Source organism: Pseudorasbora parva, chromosome 4 (assembly GCF_024679245.1).
Source record: "Pseudorasbora parva isolate DD20220531a chromosome 4, ASM2467924v1, whole genome shotgun sequence".
NCBI lineage: Eukaryota > Metazoa > Chordata > Actinopteri > Cypriniformes > Gobionidae > Pseudorasbora > Pseudorasbora parva.
Window position 1 is genome coordinate 48,149,828 of NC_090175.1, and position 18,551 is coordinate 48,168,378.

General features: G+C 39.0%; 1 protein-coding gene across 1 annotated transcript in view; it reads right to left on the reverse strand.

Moving 5' to 3' along the window:
* Positions 1 to 142: 142 nt before the first annotated feature.
* The window catches only part of dachb (dachshund b), a 52,125-nt gene continuing 33,716 nt past the window's right edge, over positions 143 to 18,551 (reverse strand). The window contains exons 4-12 of the mRNA XM_067442071.1: positions 14,652 to 14,771; positions 10,056 to 10,225; positions 9,495 to 9,636; positions 8,541 to 8,612; positions 7,282 to 7,412; positions 7,043 to 7,190; positions 6,821 to 6,946; positions 6,667 to 6,732; positions 143 to 2,422 (exon numbers count right to left, since the gene is read on the reverse strand). Of these exons, the coding sequence (XP_067298172.1) occupies positions 2,385 to 2,422; positions 6,667 to 6,732; positions 6,821 to 6,946; positions 7,043 to 7,190; positions 7,282 to 7,412; positions 8,541 to 8,612; positions 9,495 to 9,636; positions 10,056 to 10,225; positions 14,652 to 14,771 (1,013 nt within the window). The 3' untranslated portion in view covers positions 143 to 2,384. The remainder of the gene's footprint in view (positions 2,423 to 6,666; positions 6,733 to 6,820; positions 6,947 to 7,042; positions 7,191 to 7,281; positions 7,413 to 8,540; positions 8,613 to 9,494; positions 9,637 to 10,055; positions 10,226 to 14,651; positions 14,772 to 18,551) is intronic.

Here is an 18,551-nt window from a genome sequence, read left to right on the forward strand (position 1 = left end):
TCATTCTTCTATATGGTGGAAGTCAAGAGTAGAATGTTGGTCACTTTAGATGAGGATAAACATCCTCTGTTATCTCTCCATGTCAAGAAAAAAGTTGTTCATGGGTTCAATGACTTAATCAGAATTTAATAATTTCCTTTCAAAGCGTTTCCTCCCTTTCCATCCCAGTGTGCCCTAATATGGGTAATCTAGTTAAACAAACATTTTTTATGTCTTATTTAAGTGCTTTCTTCACAATGTGTATCTTTATTTGAAGGCTGTGGTGCATGAAATAACTATAACTCACTGGAGACAAGCTTTTTCAAATCACATTAAAACAAATAGCTGGGCCCTTTTTCATGAGTAACAAAACAAAGCCATGTTTCTGTTTGGAGTATTATGGGTAAATCATTCAATCAGTGCCTCTGACTATCTTTAGTCATAGTTGCACCACCCTGAGAAAACAGCAGCCACCCTCAATGCATCCTGGGAATATTATTACATATCAATGTAAAACTTTTTTGTAATTATTTGTAAAATTTACTAGCAGTTTCTGAGTGTAAACAGCTAAACCATTTTTCTTCAGTGTGTTGGATCATGTTCTTCATACTTGAGGTTTCATTTTGTTTATTTTTTGTTTTGTTTCCAGCCTACTTGGTTAGTGATCACATAATATCCTGTGCAATTTCCTTTTACATAGGGACTCACAAACGTGTGTTTAACTAAAATACAATATCCAGGATGCTAAAAAAATGAACCGAATACACAAATAAATGCAACAGTCCTGTGTAAGTTAACGGTACTAATATATTTCTCACAAAACATTCATTGCAAAACAGATGCCATTTCTGTATCTAAACACGTATGTTTATCTTCCGCCCCTATCTTCTGCTAGCGGTCGTTTTTAAACCGAACCTTTCCCACGTTCCCAAATGGTCATCTCCCATTTTTAGAGAGCAATTCTGAATCAGAGTAAATTGTTTTCAAATCTATTCATGGTCCCCACAGATTTATGGTCTCGGGTGATATTCCTGAAGTATGCAAAAGAAAAATATTACAATTCCACGTTTACAGTACTGTACTTTGAATCATGATATCCTTGTTTGGAAAAGGAAATTGCTGTTCAAGGGTCCTTTTAGACTCTAAATATCATGAGTACAGGACATACTTTAGCCTGTGTCTGAAATGCCAGTAATGAGAAGACCACAAACTGAATGTTAATGAGGACTTTGATATGTGTCAATAATGGCACTAATGGGGTCTCATTTGCATGACTTGAATCAATAGGACCGTTTGATGGCTTTTGCTTCATGAGGAACGGCACTGACAACAAGGTGACACTGGTGACATGAGCATCGCATTGTTTATTTGTCGTCGGTTCTTTCTGGTGCACAAAGCGGTGACAGACATCGATCTGCACCTTTCAAGGCATCATTTAGCATTCGAATGCCTAAAGGAATGATGGCTCAAGGCTCATCCTGACAACACCAGCAGGGAACTTCTGTTCTGCGTGAAGTCTGTTTTCCTCTTTAAGTAACTCTCAGACTAAATAAAGACTCATATGTTGGGGGAAATGCCAAATATCCTCTGTGGTCATAGGGTCTAGTTTTATCCTGCTAAAATGGTTAGTGAATCAAATCTCTGCAAATGCCTGGGAACCACAAGTTTTAACAAACCAAAGGCTTTCATATCATATGAAGGGCGAAACATTCAGGTAGAATTTTGAAACTTTTCAATGAATGACGTGGTGGTAATGTATTTCTCATTAGGAAAGATTCAAAATATAGAACAAACACATTCAGTAGTGTTTCCTTCTGACTGAAAGCCAATAAAATCACACTCGGTCATACAAAAGAAAACTAGCACAGAGCAGGTGAACAGTAGCTAAACTGATCTACAAAGAGAGATAAATAGACAGAAGAACCAGAAGATGGACAAACGAGAGAAAAGAAACAAAATGTAACATTCCAGTAACTTCAGAGTCTTTCAACAAGAACGAAACAAGCCAGATGCATCTCTTTTCCTTCTCTTTCCCTCATTTTTTTACACTTTCACCAGCCCATCCTGAGGGCATTATACTGAAGGTCAGTGTCCTGAAGGGATATGTCACTGCTTCAAAACAAGTAACAGGACATCAACCGTCTCCACAGAGCTTAACACGGGGAAGTAAGCACAATGTACGTAGAAAAACAACAGCTGAGGAATCTGGAATGTTTTGAGGATGGGAATAAGAGTGGATGAAGCAACCGGTTGGTTCAGGGAGACGATCTCCACCGTAGCTCATTGTGTAAAACCTTGTCCTCTCTTCATTGGAAACTGCATTCGGGATGTTGATTGTTTTTTGTGTAGGGATGATCCATGATGTGGAGAACATCCTCTGCCTCTCGTTGGGAGTTCACCTCGTCTTAGTACATTATTGGATTTTTTGTGTATGTTCTGCTTTCTGTAAAAAAGGAGACAATAAGAGGAAGGTTTGAGGACTAAACCAAAGGTTTAACCAGGGGGGATGGGGGGGGGGGGGGGGATGATACTGTGGAAATAAATGTTTCTTGAGCACTAAATCAACATACTAGAATGTTTTCTGAAGGGTCATGTGACACTGACGACTGGAGTAATGATGCTGAAAATGTAGCTTTGCCTTTATATTATTTAAAGGACCACTCACCGTTTTTTAGAAATAGGGCTTATTCAATTCCCTTCTTCATTTAGGAATGCATAATGCACTTTTGTCTCAGTCCATGCATTGTTTTAGTTTGGCAGGGTTGCCGCTAGCTTAGCAGCAATATTGAATGGATAATGAATGGAATCCTATGTTGCCAGCTAGCATGTCCAGAGTAAAAGTGATTTAAAAAAATGTGTGGCCTGCGTATGCACAACGAGTACATATAGCGATGCAGATTAAAGGGATAGTTCACTTTAAAATGAAAATTCTGCCATCCTTTACTCACCATCAAGTTGTTTCAAACCTGTATGAATTTCTTTCTTCAGCTGAACACAAGGGAAGATATTTTGAAGAATGTCAGTAACCAAACAATTAACTGGAGCCACTGACTTCCATAGTATTTTTTTCCAGTTAAACTTTGGTTACTGACATTCTTCAAAATATCTTCCCTTGTGTTCAGCTGAAGAAAGAAATTCATACAGGGTTGAAACAACTTGAGGGTGAGTAAAGGATGACCGAATTTTCATTTTAAAGTGAACTATCCCTTTAAGACTAGGTGATTTCCTAGGCAGATACTGACATGGGACTACCGTATTTTCCGGACTATAACTCACATCAGTCAAAAAAATGCATCATGAAGAGGAAAAAAAAAAAACATATACGAGTTGCACTGGACTATAAGTCGCATTAGGGCAGAAGCGCGTGCGCACCCGCTCACTGTGCATAATCGAGCAGCAGAAAGAAAGTTTGAAGTGAGTGAGAAACTTGTGAGGGACTGGCGAAAAGCAGAGGTTACTTTAACTCTAATGAAGAAAACAAGAAAGATTATCGCGGACGGAAAGCAAGATGGCCAGAGCTGAAGGAACGAGTCCACAGATGGATGCTTGAACAACGCTCAGTCGCGCGAGATGAACGCGGTTTGAATCGTTCTCAGCTGCATATTTTACTACATGCAGTTTGTATTTTGCAGAATAGGATTTTCTTTATGGGGTGGCATATTTTGTGTTCAGTCTCTCAGTTGTTAATATTTAATATTTTTAAAGTTTATATTTCAGGTAATAGTTTTTTCTGTTTTCAGTTAATTTTTTCAGGGGTAGGTTACAGAAGCAGCATGGAGCGCCCTCTCGCGACTAGACGTAGCTAAATGTATATTCTTGTCAGTCAGTATCAATTCAATTTGATATACAAGTCGCACCTGACTATAAGTTGCAGGACCAGCCAAACTATGAAAAAAAAGTGCGACTTATAGTCTGGAAAATACGGTATATTATAGGGAAGCACAGACGAAGCACTGCTACTTGGGTGCAGAGATATCACGCAACACATGAAATCCCACAACTTCCGTCAACATACCGGTCTGTAGCTGGCTATTTTTCATACAGTACATAAATGGCGATGAACATGGTTGATTTTGCGATTGATCAACAGCCAGAGGATACAAAGGTAAAAAGAGCCAACACGAACTGGTGGTGTGAGTGTGGTGGAAAATGTGACTATGCTGACTGAAATAGAGTGTCTGTGTTGTGGTGAGTGGTACAAGTTACTGCCATCAATGACCAGGCTCAACGCATCATATCAAAATGAGCGTGCCCGCAGTTGTGTCAACTACCAAGGGGTTTCACTGCGCTGATCCATCCTGCAGTACTCGCAACCAAGGGGGTAATCTAGCGCTCGGAAAGCGTTCCACCCCTAGGGGCTGCCATTGCTAACCAAGCCATCACCTGCTGTTAGCATCTTATTGACTCCCATTCATTTTTGAGTCACTTTGACAGTGAATAACTTTACATCTGAGGCGTTTAAAGACTCCATTTGTCCATTGTTTATTTCTAAAGAAACACGACAATGCATAAAAGGCTCCGTTACCTTCTATCTTACACTATCGCCCCGTAGAAGCTGTTTTTGTAAAAATAGGCTAACTATTGCGTCATAACCAACGCGACTCTCTCGCACAGTTGAGAAATTACCGTATAGACCTGAGGAGACGCTCGCAGGCAATCTTTTACTGTCTATGAGACAGTCGGGGGGACGTGGAGACATAAAGTCTGATAAAGTCAAGGGAGAAGAATGGGGAGAAGCCCATAGTGAGCCAAAAGCAACGGGAGAAAATATTTAAAGAACGTGATTCAGCTTTCCCTTTCCACATCTACTAGAAGACCTACAGCTGTCAGACAGGAGGCTCACGTCACATCTACCTCGTCGAGCTCAGTCTGAGCCTGCGCAGTTCTCTCAGCCATCAGGAAGTGAGTGCTCCTATACTGACATCACTTAACGCCGTAGAAGTCAATGGGATCGCTCCGTCCATTTCTTTTACTGTCTATGCTCGCAACACACAGCACAGACACTGGGTCTCCTCCTCACGTCCTCCGGCTGTTGGGCGATCGCATTGTGTTGCGTGATATCTCTGCAGCCAAGTAGCAGTGCTTCGCCTGTGCTTTCCCATAATATAGTCCCAAGTCAATATCTGCCTAGGAAATGGCCTAGTCTTAATCTGCATCGCTATATGTACTCATTGGGAATATGCAGGCCACAAGAAGTAATTAGGTGTTTGTTTTTTCCATTTTTCCACAACAAAGGATTCCATTTATTATGCTAAGCTAAGATAACGGCGACCCTGCCAAACTAAAACAATGCATGTACATATCTAAATGTTGGAAAGAAGTTGAATAAGCCCTAGTTCTAAAAACAGCGCTGTTCCTTTGAAATACAAATTTTTGACATTTCACAATATTACTGTGTTTACTGTATTTATCACCAAATAAAAACAGCCTTGGTGAGGAGAAAAAAATCTTACAGAACACCAACTTTTGAATAGTGCATGTTTTGTTAATTATTATTTTGGGGCCATATAGAAAATATTTTCAGTTACCTTTTGTCAATTACATTTTTAAGTTAATTTAAGGTGGGCCTAATGTTTAACCAACAAGCTTAAAACACTGTATAATTCAAATATTAATAAAAAATGTTTCAATAAAAATGAAATATTTTCTTGTATTTTTAAAATATTATACACAATTTCAAATGCCCTTTTACTCTAAAACAGACCATTTTTGCACATCATGTAAAAAGACATTAGAGAATAAATGAACACTTCCAGTCCAGCGCTCTGCCAACATCTAGCAGATTTTCTCGGCATTAGGGAGCCATTTTAATAAAATTAACAAGAGGTGTAATTCAAGTAATTTATCATGTAGCTTTAGCTGTCTCACGGAGGGGGAGAGAACAAGAACGGCCAGCTGCAGTAACAGATAAATGGGTGGAAGGGCGGCGCTGGAATATTCATGCGGTGAGGCTTTGCTTATACAGGAAACTTGCAATTAGTCCCCAGTCTTTTGATTCATCTATGTGTTTATTTGCTAATGGTTTCGCTCTGAGACAGAGGGAGCCGATGATCTCATCTGTTTGGAGGACACGGGCGAGTGACACACGGTGTTGCTGAGAAAGACTGATGGGAAGGGGAAGTGAGGTCAAAACAACAAATCTGAATAAGCCTCAGCTGAAACCGTGCCCCTCCGTATAAATACAGACTGTATACAGGAGTGTGTATTGATAATCATGTGTTTGTACAAGGAAAAATTAAAATGCTAAATATTTTAGTACTCCATTCAAAATGTGATCATGATCATATTCATCATCAATATATTTTTTTGAAAAGAAATGAATACTGTTATTCAGCAAGCACTTCGACATATTTATACACAAAATAAATGCTGTTCTTTTAGTTTTCAATATTGATGGTAAAAATATGGATTTCTGAAGGATCATGTGACACTGAAGACTGGAGTAACAATGCTGAAAATTCAGCTTTGCATCACACAAATAAATTAAATGTTAAAATATATTAAAATAGAAAACGGTTATCCTAAATTAGAATAATTTTTCATAATTTTACTGTTTTTACTCAAATTTGTATCAAATAAATGCAACCTTGGTGAGCATTAGAGACTTCATTCAAAATCATTATATGTTAAAATATGTTGTTTTGCAATAAGAAATGCATATGAAAATGGGTCAGTTCAATTCAGTACCTTGTAACAAGCAGTTGTCCTCCGGGCTTCTGCAGCGCTCCGTCTCCATGTCCAAACTGATTGGATCTGTGTTAACAGACAGCGACAGCTGACAAAGCCTTCTGAAAGACTATCGGCCTGAATGAAAGTCACTGAGTGTGTGAGTGTGTCTCACCATGTGATGAGGTGGCCTGCTGTAAGGCCTGCTCGATTTGCCCTCTCCGCTTGGACTCATATTCCAGCGCCTCCTGTAACCTCCTCTTTGCCTTCTTCTCCTTCTTCAGACGTCTCTGAATGGTGGCTGGACAAGAAAAGATAAAAGAAAAGTTCCATGTGTAAACATCGAATAGAACTGGTTAATCTCTGGTTTTTCAATTTTCCAATATATCTACTTTACCTCGACTGCGTAACTCCGAGGTGAGCTGTCTCTCTAGACTCTCTCTCATCTCTCTCTCTCTGTACAGCTCCATCTTAAGCTCTCGTCTCTCCTGCTGAAGCTGTTTCTCCTGCAGACGGGCGTTCTCCAAAGCCACCTTCAGCAGACCCTGAAACACATGTTCAAATGATATTGATGTTGAACATTGTATCATATGTGTGCGTGTGTCTCTCTCTGTGTGTACTCCTTCATGGCCATACCTGAACATTAGTGAGCAGCGTCTCCACGGAGGAGAGGCCGTCTGTGAAAAGGAGGGAAGCAGGGAAGCCTGAGGGGAACGTCTGAGCTGGGACCTTCTCAAATATTGTCGGCTTCATTGTATTCTGCTCAACTGCAAAATAATAAAAACACAAAGAAATGAATTCATCTGATCAACTGACTGATAAAATAATAGTTCAGCCATTCCTTTAAAGGAACTGTATGTAAGAAATGTATTTCAATTAATCATAAAATAGCCCTGATATGTCACTAGACATTGAGAAATCATGTTCATTTCAAATACTTATATCACTGACAACAGGAGTCCGGCCAGGATATTGTCATTTAAAAGTTGTTGTTGCAGTCCTCAGCTGATGTTGATGTGGACATGTTGTGTTTTGCCCTGACTGCAGTACCAGTTTTGGCCACAATCTTACATACCGGTACACTTCCTTTAAATACTATTATCATTTACTCAGCCTCAGCCAGGGTGTTTTTAGTTAACTACAACTAAAACCATTTAAAGTATACTTTTATTACTTGAAATAAAATAAACAGTGAATATAATTTTAATAAATACAACAAAACAAAAATCTTAAACTTATTTGATTTCAGATAGTTGCCAAAGGAAAAAATATCTCCTTTTCATTTAGTTTAAACTGATGTACTAGGATAACATGCACTTAAACTTAAATAAAAATGTATAAAATCTATATAGACATATTTCAAATAATAATAATAAAACAAAAATAGTTTGGGGTCAGGAAGATTTTAAAAATGTTTTAAATAGAAGTCTCTTATGCTCACTAAGGCTGCATTTATTTAATTAAAAATAGAGTAAAAACTGTCACATTCTGAAATATTATATAACTTATCTATTTGAATATATTTTAAAATGTTATTTATTCCTTTGATGGCAAAGCCGAATTTTTCATCATTATTCCAGTCTTAAGTGTCACCTGATCCTAGTGTATGTCTGACGGTTTATGCTTTTTATATATTTTCTAGTACAGGATGATATGTAGTAAAGCATGAGCACATTATTATTTTAATTGTTTTGAGATTACTTGTGTATAGAACCTGGAATATCCCATTACAACCAACAATATACCATTACATCACCCAACTAAACACAATATAAAGGCTCTGTAATAATTGAACTATAATGAGAGCAGAGGAGGTCAGAGGCTTTTACGTAATGTTATGTTATAAGAAATTGCGTTATTTTGAATGAAATTTAGTTTATGTTGAGAAAATGCACCCCTGTCGTTGGAAAGTCTGTTCATATGCAGAGCTGAGTCTGTCTCCCTTTGTTCATCATGAACGTCATATGCTGCAGAGAGAAAAAAGAGATACAAAAAGACAGTAGATAAATGAAAGAAGAAGTTTCTGAGTAGCACAGACTATTACAAACACATATTGCTTTGTGCTCTTATTGTGTCAATGCACCAGAATCATTGCAAGGCTTGTTGATTAGTTTACAGTAACAGCTTTTTTCCCCTCGATGTAAATCATATAATGTAGTTTACTATGGACGTTATACGCAAGATATTATGAAACAACAGTAATATCACACTTCAAGATGAAGATGCTAACCACAATAACTGGGTCTCCATAAATCCACTGACATTCAAAGTACATATGGGGGGAAAGATTTTTTATATATATATATATGCTATGCTAGGGTGCTGTTGATGGTATACTATATTCAAATGTATGGGGCCATTAATAATTTGTAATGTCTTTGAATCTCTTATGTCCAGCAAGGCCCCATTTATTTGATCAAAAATACAGTAAAAACATTAGTATTGTGAAATAACATTACAATTTAAAGTAACCCTTTTCTATTCGAATATATTTTAAAATGTGATTTATTCCTGTGACGGCAAAGCTGAATTTTCAGCATCATTACTCCAGTCTTCAGTGTCACATGATTTATCAAAACTCATTCTGATATGTTCTTAAGAAACATTTCTGATTATTTTTCAAGATCCTTGATGAATATGAATTTCAAAAGAATAGCATTTATTTAAAATATAAGACTTTTGTACCATTATAAACGTCTTTACCCAAACTTTTGAACGGTAGTGTTTGTGCGTTTGAGGGATTTACTCAGCAAATATTGATGTATAGTTTGATTAATTACAATAAATTCAATTAATTACTCAGCATATGATTCATTAATTTGACCCCCCTACTGAATATGTAAACTCACCTGTTTTTTGAGGAGAGTGTGTGTAAGGGTGTGTAGGGCTGCTGGGAACTGAACTGCTTTGTTGAGGTGAGGGCTCAGTTTTCTGAGGAACAATCCCCTCAATGGATGGTGTCAAAGAGGGACTCTCTTCAAAACACTCTTGCTGAAATAAAAAAAATACAAATAAAAAGTTCAGTCCTGTAAGCCATTACACACCCATATAAATTCTCCCCCCATGACAACACATCTTCCTCAGCCCAGTCGGTCTGCAATCCAGCAGAGAGCCAGATTGGTTTGAGGTTCCTATCATCATAAATTATTTGTGATAAAATAAAACTTTTTTCCAGATACAGCTTTGTGGTGAAACAACTTTAATAGTCAAGCTGTTTTTGCAACTCGACTCAAGTCCCTAAAGCAATTAGGACACCTTTAGACCAAGTGGACCAGCAAATTGCTTTAAGTGACTCAAAATAAATAAACTCAAGCGAGAACTGTCTGAACAATCCCTGATGACCTAGCAGCAAAAGAGCTCTTGGAGTATTTATGTCCGTTTTAGTATCTAGTGTGTACAACATGTCCTACCTTGATGGCAGATGTCGGCCTGGAGACGGGGCTGTGCACCTGAGCACTGGCAACCATGTTGGCAATTGTATTAAGATGGTTCATCTGGTTCATAGCCATGGCAACAGAGGCGGGAGGAAGTCCAACAGGAAGCAGGGGATGGGGCATCATCATGAAGGGCAGGTCCAGTCCTATGCAAAGAAGAAAGAATCAGGGATAACTACTTAATTTAGGTCTGTTTATCATATAAATCTGTTGAACACCTTCAGATTAGACTTGGAGTTTAATCATATGAACAACTTTCATAATGCTTTTAGCATCGATATTGCAATGTGCGGATCTGCGATAGCCAAATCGCAGGATGTGTGATGTCAAGGATGTGTGTCAACACCTCTCTTCATCTCTCTGCATTGGCTACCACTCGCTGCTCGCATCAAGTACAAAGCTCTGACTCTTGCTTATGGATCCACCACAAGCTCAGCACCCGCATAGGCTTGTGGTACCATCACAGAGAGGCATGAAATCACTCTCCAGAACTTTTTCATTCACCGTTCCCGGTTGGTGGAACGATATTCCGTCCTCCATACGCATGGCAGAATCACTCACTTTATTCAAAAGACAGGTAAAAACTCTCTCTCTCCCATGAGCACTTAATCTTATCGTAAAAAACACTAACTCTTCCTCCACCTTCTCTTTTCCCTCCCTATTCTAGTTTTTGCTACTCTGAGTAATATCCAAATCTTTGTATTTAGGGCATTTTTTGCATTTCATCACCTCTTCATGGCAGATCACTTCCTGTACGTTCCTGTCAGTTGTAAGTTGCTTTGGATAAAAGCATCTGCTAAATGCATATATGTTAAAGTAAACGTATCAGTATCAGGATTGTAGTTGATTTGTACGGACTAGGCACCAAGGTTGTGATTCTCGGATTAATTGCAAAGTAACCATCATAGAGCGAAAGTTTATCATTTGTGTGTGTCAGTTCTGTCAGTTTAAAGGAGTACTTTGGGAAGATGAATCTGTATTTAAACTGGGTCATTAATGTAGTAGAAATGTGAAATTATTTTTCACTGTGTTTTTTCTAGACTGAGAAAAAGACAGAAAATGTATTTTTGTCTCATGGGGATGAAAGACAACAATTCCCAGAATGCTTCGCTGCCCTGTGAGGCCATTCCCAAAGCCACCTACTGGATTACAGTGACTGAGTTAGAGAAGACACTACAATTAAAAACTGAGCATGTCTGTTCAATATAACGAGTGAGTCACCGCGTGAGTATCACAGCACTGAGCACTAACTGCAGGAGATAAATGAGCTGATGAGCTCTCGTGATGAGAGCTGAGGTAATCGCAATTACACTCGCGGCATACATTCACAACACGAGTTCAGTCTGGCATGCTTTCAGTTCATGCCTTTGCAAGCTTAACTTTCATAGAAATTAATCTGAGAAGTTAAAAGACTTACATTGCTCACCATAGCTCGTTTAAATGAGTGCCTGCAGCTGCAAGCTGAGCTCTGAGTGTGATCTCCATCCCCCATGCGTGGGTTCAAAACATGCGGAAATGGCTCCCTCTGCTGGCTGTAGTCTTTGGCCAAAAATTCCTCCTATGATGCAAATATCGTCAATTTGCATCATAGGAGGAATTTTTCCAAAAATAAAATGCATAAATCTCTTGTCTCAGGGGGATATGAGGGGGGAAGCACAATCATTTGAATATACTCCAGGGTTTCTACTGATACAAAGTAATATGCTAATCGCTGAAGTAAGCCTTTAAAGGTCCCATTCTCCGCGTGTTTTCGAAGCTTTGATTATGTTTACAGTGTGCAATATAACATGAGTTCATGTTTCGCGTGTAAAAAAACTGTATTTTTCACACAATTTACTTATCTGTACAGCGCTGGTTTCCTCTGTCCTAAAAACGGCCTGATGATTTCCTTGTTCTATGAAGTCCCTCCTTCAGAAACACGTAACGAGTTCTGATTGGGCCAGCGCTTCCCGTGTTGTGATTGGACAGCAGCTTAGCGCACTTTGCCCGGAAAGGTCCCGCCTCTTACCATAACGGGGAGATGCAAGCGCTGAATGTGCGCTCTTCTCCACATGGGAGAGCAACAAGACCACGCCCCCTTTTTGCGTGTTCTTGTGGGCGGAGCGTTAGTCAACAAACGGTTCTTGTGACGTCATTACATTCCTGCACTTCCTGCTGTAGTCCAAACCGGCCTTTCGCTGTAGGCTTTGAAAGGGAACTTCTGTTAAATAAAATATCTCGCTTGGCATTGAACTTTGAGCTTTATCATTTTACAGGTATTATTTATGCTCTAACAGCAACATTTCACACTAACTAAAGTTTGAAAGATGGAATCGCGAAGAACGGGACCTTTAATATGTACGCCCCCAACATTTGCATGACAGCCCATGTTCATTGTCAGGCGGAACTACGCAGTGCGCAGCCGTCGGGAGTTCAGCAGATAAACAAGCGTCACGCGACGATAGCTAAAATGGCAGCTTTAATGGACACAAATATCATGTGGCTGTGCAGGGGACATGAGGACTTTTCGTAGCCTCCCCACAGAAAAACAATGTCAACAGTCATGGTTGATGTTTATTTACAATTGGATACCGCAACAAAGTAATTCAAAGTTGTTCATTTGCTAGGCCCATTTCACCACGGAGAGTTGTTCTAACCTGGGGCAAGATTCGCTCAGCGTCTGTTACTAAAGAAAGGGACGATTTCAACCGTATTCCTGCAAGCTGTAAGTAGTGATTTTATCCACTTATTGACTGTCGAACCCATTTCAGATTAAATTAAACGTTTCTTAGTAAGACAACATTACAATAATATCCATAGTCATTTGACAAGGCTTCTAGTCAATTTGTGAAATACATTTACATTTTTGAGAATTGAAGTATGATTATTTTGCAACGGATGAGTAGTAAACATGACACTGACTATTTTGAGTGGCTTCTACATTACTTTGTTTGGCTAAATGTATCGACTTTTAAATCAGTACTCTACTGTCAAACTGTAATGTTATTGTACAAATAACATATTTACGCGCTACCCAGTTCAGGTCGTGATTCAAAGTTGAGAAGCTATCATTGTAAAATCATTACCATGACGGATGGTATAGATGTGCTAGCTGTCATTGAGCAGCAGTGGAGTGAAACAGCCAATCGGAGCAGAACTCTGCATTAATATTCATGACCCTTCCAAAAAAGGCTAAAACACACAATTACATCCTAGGGACAATTCCTAGGGCTGTAAATGGACCTGTAAAACTGTATCTGGACAATTTTTGACCTTAAATAAGCCACATACCATCTATTTAGATATCAGAGAACAATTTAACCTATTGTCAGACTATACGGCAGACGCATTAAAAACAGCACGCAAGACGACTCATCCAGAGTTTTACATAATCAATCAGTGACACATTCAGTGAATGTGAGCTGCATTTACATGTGGGATAGAAATGGTCGATAGCAAACAAAAAAGTCTCTAGTGTTAATTTTGATCATGGCTTCTCCTGAAAAGAAACAAATGGGGGAAAATATGTGTGTGTGTGGAGCAAGTGGGGGTTTGTTGTCATCTCACTAATTATGTCATATAGTTTGGCGCTCCTATTGGCTTTTGGATATGACAGTTGTCGTAGGAGAAGCCACACTACAGGATTGTGCATCAAATCTTCTGACACTGCCAGAATTTTGTTGGAGGTAAAATTTGTATCGCAATGGTCATTGTTTGGCTGTCGCCGAACATGTCAAACTAGCGATCAAAGACTTCAGATTTTGGCCCAGGATAAGAGGATTTTTTTGGATTCTCAAAACTGGTCTCAGGCGGCCAAATTGTGGCCAAAACTATACAGTGTGAACCTAGCTTTAATTAAACAACAAAATATAAAGAGAAAATCTCTTTTGTAGCTGTAACAAGGATTAATTATATTTCATGTATATAGTGAAGACTATGCAGTGATATTCTATATTTTATTATTTCATTTAGACTTACATAAAAAACAAAGCAATGTTTATTTCATTTGCAGCTTTGTTCTATTGCATATAGCTATGCTTTAAATATTTGTATTGGGAAAAAAACTGAAAAAAACTGCCATATTTAGTATAGCAGAAAAACGAAATATCGCAATGTCAGTTTTTTCCCCAATATCGTGCAGCCCTAATGCTATTGCATCATTTTGAAGAGGCAGTCATGGCCTAATGGTTTAAGTTATGAGTTAGACTGTTAAACCCGAAGGTTGCATGTTTGATTCTCAATACCGGCAGGAAATGACTGAGTTGCCAAGGTTGGGCAAGGCACCTAACCCCCAATCACTCCCTGGGTGCCACATTTAAATAGCTGCCTACTGTTGTGTGTCCACGGTTTGCAATGTGTGTGTTAACTACTCACTGCTCCTAATATGTGTGCACTAATTTTGTTAAATGCAGAGGACAAATTCCGAGAATGGGTTACCATACTTGGCCATCACGTGTACATTTTAAGCTTGAAAACTCCAGTCCCTATTAATTGAAAATAGAAAGTCATACAGGTTTGGAACGACGTAAGGTTGAGAAAAACACTGACAGAATTTCACACATCAGAGTGTGCACGTGAATAGTTAATACTCACTGTTGGCCAGTAGATGGGTGTGTTGGAGAGAGTTGAGCTGAGAGTTGTTCAAGCTGTGCTGTGTTTTCTCTAAAGCAGGTGATGAATGTTTCTCTCTCTCCCAGGACAAAGCGCTGCATCCTGTTTAATTACAAAAAGAGTAACAATATTTATATATGGGGTCAATGAAATTGCATGCATCGTTTTGAGTCCAAGTGCATTACAATAAGTCTTTTTAAATAATTGTATAAATTCATGACATATCTCACTTATATTAGTTTGAATACATTTTTAGTTTATTTAAATAATATGTTTTGTTTTCTTAAACCCCCAAAATGTCAGGTGATGTCAGAAAAAATGAGCAGACTAAGAAAATGTTTTAAAAATAAATGCAGACCATTGGTATCTTAATAATACAAATTATTTCCATGTCAAGTGGTACAACTACAGTATATATATATATACACACACACACACACTCACACACACACACACACAACAATTTGGTTGTACCAGCTGAAATAAAAACACTTGAAACATTGAACACTTCGAAATGTTATTTAACAACTGATGCCAAGCCGATACCAGAATTCAGTAATAGTTTGTTTTCACAGTAAAATTAGGCCTTATACTGACACCTACGGGTGTGGATGTAATGTCATTGTAGAAACAGCATATACATATGTATAGCCTAATCATACATTAAAACCAAAAATAACTGCAAAATGGAGACAAATTTTACTGGAGTTTGTTAAAAGTACCATTCATTGGTTTAGATTAACTTTAACGGCACATTTAACCACATTTACACATTAACATGCTCAGACTAACGAACTTAGTTAAACTTAAAGTTTAAGTAAAAAAAAAAAAAAATCCCCAAAAACATGATCAGAATATTGTAAGATGTGCATAATATGTCATTTTACTGCATAAAGATATAATAAATAGTAGGTTGCTCAGCGACCAGCGGTAAAAATGAACTGAAATAATCTATCATCAGCATTCATGTCAGTGCCATTGAGAGCAGATGGTGTTTAGGTGGCAGATTGTGGCATAGGAATCAATGATAACGCAGGATGAAGTCGGTCCCCTTAAGACTTTCACATACTCCAGCCAATAAGGTCTTTACATGAACGCACAAAAATAACCTGATTAAAAACAATAAGCTCCCTCATTACGCCACAAGACAATGCTGCAGTTACATTACAACACCATGGCAGCTTCACAACCTGGGCCCTTCAACATGACATAAATACCATACAATAGAGCGGCCATCTGTGCACCGATCTGCACGTCCGTGGAAATCAAGACTAGTGTCAACACATGCTCGCATTTCTTGTAGGACTGGAGTTCTAACGCAAGTGAGAGGGTGCAAATTCACAGTAATCAGACAGATGAAGATGGATGAGGGGAGGGAAAGCAGGAGCAATCAGACAACAAGAGCTGCAGCTGTGCTGCGAAACTAAAACAAACACAAACATGAACACGTACACACGTGCATATGGTATATTCTCTTGTGTCAAGTACTCAAATAGAAACAGCTTTCAGCTTTGTGTGGATATCTAGAACAGCATTGGTTTGGATTACTGACATTTTGAAAGGAGCTGGTGTAAGAGGTATGATGGCAGATGACTATCTATGAACAGTTAACATGAAATAAAAAGTTTCTTAACCCTTAAATGCATGAATGTTTCACCAATCATTATTACATACATGTCACTGGCCTCACTGTTTTAGTTGTTCCAGTTATCCAGCCGCTAAACACCTCCACAAAAAACTCCACGAAGGTTAATTTTAGGAAGTTTATCGTGAAAGTGTTTAGTGGCTGGATAGCTGAAACAATTAAAACAGTGAGGCCAGTGACAGTGAAAAGATATTGGGGGAGTAAAGTAGAACCACTTCTGATATATGGCGAATAAAGGTTTTCTGCATGCCTTCTCCGATACATTTCAGCTCCACTTTCCTCACAAGACTATCTTTGCTAGGTTGTGATTTTGCAATGATAGCCATAGACCACTGGTTTTTCTTGGCTTGGTCATCTTTCATTAACACAATATCGCCTTCCTTGAGACAAGGCTTCTTGTCTTGCCACTTCTGCCTACTCTGTAGAGTGGTAAGATACTCACAGAGCCATCTTGTCCAGAATGTTTCTGCAAGATTTTGCACTCTTTTCCACTCAGCCTTGAAAAGATCTTCATCTGTAAACTCGCCAAGTGGTGGAGGGGTTGAACAGGTTTTCTGGGTCAGCAGAATAGCTGGGGTGAATATCAAAAGAACTTCAGGATACGAAGATACGGTTATGAGAGGGCACACATTAATGAATGCAGATACTTCAGCCATGAGGGTTACAAGAACGTTGTGAGTGAGATTCAGGGACTTTCTTTCAAGCAACATACAGTCAAGAATACGATGGGCTATACCCCCCATCCTTTCCCACGCACCTTCCATATCTGATGCATGGGGAGGGTTGAATATCCATGTACAAGCATGTTCTTGTAGATACTTCTGAAGATCAGAGCCTGGAGTTTCTTTATTCATCTTGAGCTCCTGAACTGCTCCAAGAAAATTTTTGCCACAATCGGAGCATATCTGCTTAGCTGGTCCCCTTATTGCAAAACAAAGTCGCAGAGCATTAATGAATCCACTTGAGCTCAATGTCTCTACAACTTCAAGGTTCACTGCTCTTGTGCACATACATGAGAAAATGACTGCCCATCTCTTGGAATTTGAGCAGCCTCCTCTGGTACGACAAGAAACAACCTGCCATGGTTCAAATACATCGACTCCTACATATGTGAAGGGTGGAGCCACTTGAAGTCTTTCTGCGGGCAAGTCTGCCATCTGTTGGAGCTCTGTAGGATGACGAAGCTTTCTACATGTCGCACACTTGTTAAGTAGACTTCCAATGCATCTTTTGGCACTCATCAACCAATACACTGCTGCTCGTATTGCTCCCTCAGTAAAATGCCTTCCTTGATGCTTGACTGCTTGATGGTAATGTTGAACAAGCAAGGCTGCTACGTGATGTTTCCCAGGAATGATCACAGGAATGCATTCTACCTTCTCAAGACTTGCCTGATTAATATGACCTCCAACATGCAGAAGACCTTGGTCATCCAAAACAGGATGAAGATTCCATAAACTACTTTTAGGTGAGAGATTGCTTCCTGCTTTTAGATCACTTGGCTCTTCAGGATAGGCTACATTTTGAACACTTTTTGGATAACAATCCTGGATTTCTAATTCAAGATCAACAAGATCATAGTTTTCTTGAAGCAAGGCATTTAAAGGTGGAGAGTTCAAAAGGAAGTCTGGCCCTGTAAGCCAAGTTGTGCAACTGAGATCGCCAGCTGATACAGATCTTGACCCATGATCTGCAGGATTGGCATCTGATGGAACATAGTTCCATTGACTAGGAGTAGAGGACTGGAGAATTCATTGGATTCTGTTGTTCACATACACATAAAAGCATTTTGTTTGATTATGAATATATCCAATTATATTTTCTGTGTAGAACTGAATAGTGTTGAACTGCAAGCCTATTTCTTCTACAACCATGTCTGCGATCTGAACTGCTAAAACTGCTGCAAAGAGTTCTAATCTTGGAACAGCCAGATCTGGCCGTGGTGCCAACTTTGTCTTTCCAAACACAAAGCCAGTATCTATTTGGCCATTTTGAGATAAGGGTCGCAGATAAGCTATGGCTGCAACAGCTTTCACAGATGCATCTGCAAATATACACAACTCTCTTGTCTGAACCTCTGAAGTAGGAAAAGATGAGTTAGTGCGTGGTATCTTTAGATCTTGCAGGTTTTGTAAGGAGTTCCCCCATCTGATCCATTCAGGCTTTAGGTCATCTGGTAATGGAGAATCCCAGTCTTCAGCCTGCATTGAGAGTTCCCGAAGCAACAGCCTGCCTTT